Here is a 4,526-nt window from a genome sequence, read left to right as displayed (position 1 = left end):
TGTTTGAATGTTTTATTGCTTCATAGCATTAAAAATCCCATTCCTCCATTGGAAAAAAAAGTTTTCTTCAAATAACACATACGCAGAATTCAACAAGTAAATAATCAGAATTTGGTATTGTAAATTGATGTCTAAGGGGAAGTTATTTTTTTTAGCCGCTTGAAACAACTTTGCTCCTCCATAGTTGTTGGCACACAAAATTAGTCTTGACATTGTAACATCTGCTGTTTGTGCACCGCTAAACTACTTAACACCACTCCTCTCTCAAAAACACATTTTGTTAAACTCTACTTCACTGTCCTTTACACGTCCCATGGCTGGTGGTGAAATGTTAGCCTTTAACACAAATTAAGTAGATGAGCTTTTGCGATCAGTGTTTGGGCTAAAGGTCCCAATCATTTCATGTGCTGCACGCAAACAATCGAGACGTGATGGAAAAAGTACAACTTCAAGTATAATGTAGTTCCAATGTACTTCCTGTCTCACAAGCAAAAAAAAAAAAAAACCAGGCATGCAACACTTTTTAAATGTGTAGCCTATTAGCACTTTTTTCTCCAAAGTCCGTATTTGGAACTAAGTGTTGTTTGGTTCCTCGTGTCCTCTATGTGGAATTCCACTTACATTCTAAATATTGTTCAAAAAGTCATCACTTCCTAACCCACAGTTAAGATATAAAACATTTTTGTTGTTTTTGAATAAAGCGGTCACTTGTGTAAACTGGCCATAAATTATTATAAACATAAATACTCTGACAGCGGTTATAAAATAAGTCCAAATTCTAGAGAACACAGTGAGAAAACATTTCAAACAGCCAGCAAAAATAAGCTTTGTGGTCATCATTCCATAGCTGCATTCTGCGCCAGCATTCACTGCATATATGGAACATCTAACAAAATAAATAAGCTGATAAATAAATAAAGTCCTTGCATTGGTAAATGTTATTCAATTCTTTTACAGTACCATGAGTTTTTTTGCTGGACAGCAAGTTGTTCAAATAGAGCAGTTACAATGTGAGCGGAGGGATAGGTCCACTGTCGTCTCTTATTGGGGGTGTGAAGGCAAACTTGAGGGGGTTCTGATGGCGGTGCCGTCGTCAGTGGAAACGTATGCCGTCTCAAAGCCCCGTGCTTTTGTTGGTGTTACTATGGCAACCGGCCACAGTGGGATCCGAAACGTTAAGAGCCTTACTGGGAGTTTAGCTGGAAGAAAGTCACAGGGGAGATCCCAAGGTCTCCCAAGCCGGCATTGAGACGGCGACCTCAGAAACGTCCCATCCTGGCGGCAAAAAGGCCGCGCGATTGCGGCGCGGCCGAGGGTACGCGGCCAAAGCTGGACGAAGGCCACTTTATGATGAACTGGGAGGTCACTGGCAAGAGATACCTGGACAGACGGGGGGAAAAGATGAGCATAATGAGAGGATTAGAGAAACGAGGAGTCACTCTTTAGAGGTCAGGATGCTCTGCGCTGACATCAAACCATTATCACCATACACTCAGTCTCCTATTCCTACGCAATTGTGCTCACTTGCAATGGCAAGTATACAGAGAGGGCAAAATCAACTCGCACGCTTGATTTTTCGATACGTACGGAAAATCCTCACCTATCGTTCCGCGGCACAGACGTCAGTACCTTTCTAAGACTTTCCTATGACACCTTCCACCGAGACAGAGCAGTGAGGCAGCTCCTGCTAACAGCGTTCCAGTACCTGAGAATGAGACCAGCGTCAGGTTGAGATAAGAGTCAGGAGGGCCCGAACCCTCCCGCCATCCTCCTCAGTTACTGGAAATGAGTCAGATATGGTTGTCAAAGCAATGTCAGATGAGATGATTAAATCCCGGCTATGGTTCGCTGAAGGTTATTCAAAATGTCAGCGTAGTCAGACAACATGAGACAGTGGCAGGGTAGAATTCTTACGTCTGGGAAAAAAGCCTCGCATTTGATATCGCACTTAATATCCTTAACATATCTGCATCATCCACAACCGAAGGACCAAAAACCTCATGTCGTTAAACAAATACGACAGTCAAAAGAACTTTCATTGTGTCACTTTAATCAAAGGGGAGCCGTTTAGAAATGTATGCTGAAGAATTATCTTCTTTTAAACTGGAGCAGAGAGAGCACAATTTCCTCTGACAGCTCTCCTTCTTTGGCAAATAGCTTTCAGACAAATTATCCGGGCAGCTTCTTCTAATGTCGACCAGGAAAAAAAGAATGTGTGTCGCTGAGGGCGCTCGCCGCAACTACAGACCCGAGAGAGTTAGGATGGATTCAAATTAACTTCACTTAGTCCATCAAGTGTCCTTGAAACGGCTTCAAGTGGGCCATAGGTATCCCTTCAGCACATCCTCCATTATGATTGGACTCCATGAACAGTCCAGTCCGGTTCTTCATATCCGACCAAAAAAGTATATTTAGTACATTTGTGTCTTTGTGTCATTTGGTATATTATCATTAGGGGTGTAAAATAAACAGATCAATTGTGATCAATTAATTACAGTTATACTTAATGCTTTTTTTTAAATTGTGTACTCTCATTATTAATCTCTAACTATAAACTGTATGCTAATTAATCCATTTTCATGCATTGGGCCTCTTGTGATTGAGTTGTTGAAGGTTGGTTCAATCAAACTCTGAAGTGGACACTGATTGGCTCCTGTTGTGGGAGGAAGCGCATGTTTAGGAGCAGGAGGAAGACGTAAAAATGGGAGCGCGTGTGAGAGTTGTCAGTCTGATGGATGATAAATTTAACTTAAAAGCTGAAGCTTTAAAATGCTCTGATTGCATCTTTGATAGAGGTAGAGCGATGCCATCTTTGTAAGGAGGTTGCTTCCTACAGAAGCAGATGAAGTTTAGCCTACCGCATCAAGCTAAAGCACAAAGCTGCAACTCCAGTCACAGATAACGATAGCAACAAAAGCGGCTAATGTAGCGAGCCATAGCACTGCTCTTTGCAGAAATTAAACCAAGAATGTTTGCCCCCCTTGTGTTTTACTTTAGTGTTAATGACTAATTATTTGGCAATTGAAAAAAATTAGCAGCGCCAGTCCTCCTGATGGTCAAAACTAAAAGTATCACCAGCACTTGGGATAGCAGAAAGTCTAACCTGTTAAAAAATAAATGACTGATGCCACTTTTATGTTGTTGTATATCTATATGTGGTCTTCCACAATAACACAATGTAAATTAAAAATAAAAGTAGTAGGGTTTTTCTCCATTTTTTAAAATACATTTTCAAATTAATTAGAGCAATTCATTATAGCTCTGAATGAATCAATTTCTGTTTTTCTTTTAATGCTCTTTACTGCACTACCTATCAAAATCACGAACTCCCTGCTCGCTGTTCGTGGAATTATCAATTCCACTGAAATCCAAACTTGGCATGTATACCGCGGTCAAATAAATAAGGCAAAAAAAAAAAAAAAAAAAAGGCAAATATTGAATACCCATGGGGTTGAATGTGTGTTCAGAGCCTCTCGCCTCCTCTCCTATTCGCTTTGAGCTTATTCTGCCCGTGGAGAGAATCACAGTAGTGGTAGTCGTGCATATCTGACATCCACGCAGCCCTCTGTCACTGCTGGGTACATTTAATTGGAGCCTCGTTCGTCATCTTTCAGGTCCGTCCTCACTTTGATCACCAAGAAGATATTGGTAACAACGCTCTGCTGTCTTGAAAGCCGGAGGGAGGTTTGCTCATGCACTTCTGGTTTCATCTATCAGCTGAGACAGAAATCTACTCTCCAGCTCCATTTCTTACATTCCCATTCAAACAGTAGGAACTGACAGGGCTTCCATGCCACTCCACATAACCGCCACGCTGAATTAAGAGGCCCGACCAACGGGTTTACCGTCATGAAGGATAAAGGGGCGGCTGCTATGATAGCTGACGCAATCATAGACCAAGCGGTACAAAGCGGCTTGAAGGTTATCTGCGTCCCATATTCGATTCCAACACCCCAATTAACCCTAATTACTTCTCAGACAGATGAAGGGTCACAGAATTCGAAACTTTTGTCATCACGGTTTAAAAAAAAAAAATGTCTTTGGGGTAGAGCCACATCATTTTGGGCTTAACAAGGAAGTCATTAGTGAATCCATTTGGCCAGTTCCTCTTATCTGCCCACACAGGCTGAAGGACTTTTTCTGAAGCTCACAAGCTTGTTGACACACCTGGTCAAGCTACTCTGCAGGGAAGGATGCTTGAATGAGGAGCCAGGTGTGGTCAACAACAGATAATCTAAGGACCACGGCGACAGAATCACTTGGCCGTATGCCAGCTGTGCATGTGTATACAACAGAGATGATTTGCAGATGCTCGACATATTCCCCATGTCTCGGATTTGATGTGAAGTAGCCTGAGAGTGAGGTCTGCAAAAAGTGTCCTTCCCTTCAAGTGTTGGTGCGTGAGTTGAAAGAGTAGTCCATTGATTAACCAATCAGGAGAGATCCCTTAGGCTCTATTTCATTACGGGTCACTTACAAGTGGCAAGTTCACATTTAGAAGCTTTGGACTGTTTGCATGTATTGTA

The 4,526-nt window shown here is 42.0% G+C and overlaps 1 protein-coding gene across 2 annotated transcripts in view; it reads right to left on the bottom strand.

The window, feature by feature from the left end:
• The window catches only part of ttll7 (tubulin tyrosine ligase-like family, member 7), a 70,479-nt gene continuing 65,953 nt past the window's right edge, over positions 1-4,526 (bottom strand). For both annotated transcript variants that reach the window (XM_088426261.1, XM_088426262.1), the window contains 2 exons: positions 1,601-1,705; positions 1-1,380 (listed from right to left, as the gene is read on the bottom strand). In XM_088426261.1, the coding sequence (XP_088282387.1) occupies positions 1,623-1,705 (83 nt within the window). In that variant the 3' untranslated portion in view covers positions 1-1,380; positions 1,601-1,622. The remainder of the gene's footprint in view (positions 1,381-1,600; positions 1,706-4,526) is intronic.

This window comes from Hippichthys cyanospilos, chromosome 10 (genome assembly GCF_059441005.1).
Source record: "Hippichthys cyanospilos isolate Australia breed blue-spotted pipefish chromosome 10, RoL_Hcya_1.0, whole genome shotgun sequence".
Classification (NCBI taxonomy): domain Eukaryota; kingdom Metazoa; phylum Chordata; class Actinopteri; order Syngnathiformes; family Syngnathidae; genus Hippichthys; species Hippichthys cyanospilos.
The sequence above is the reverse complement of the archived record's forward strand: the minus strand, read 5'-3'. Positions and strand labels throughout refer to the sequence as shown.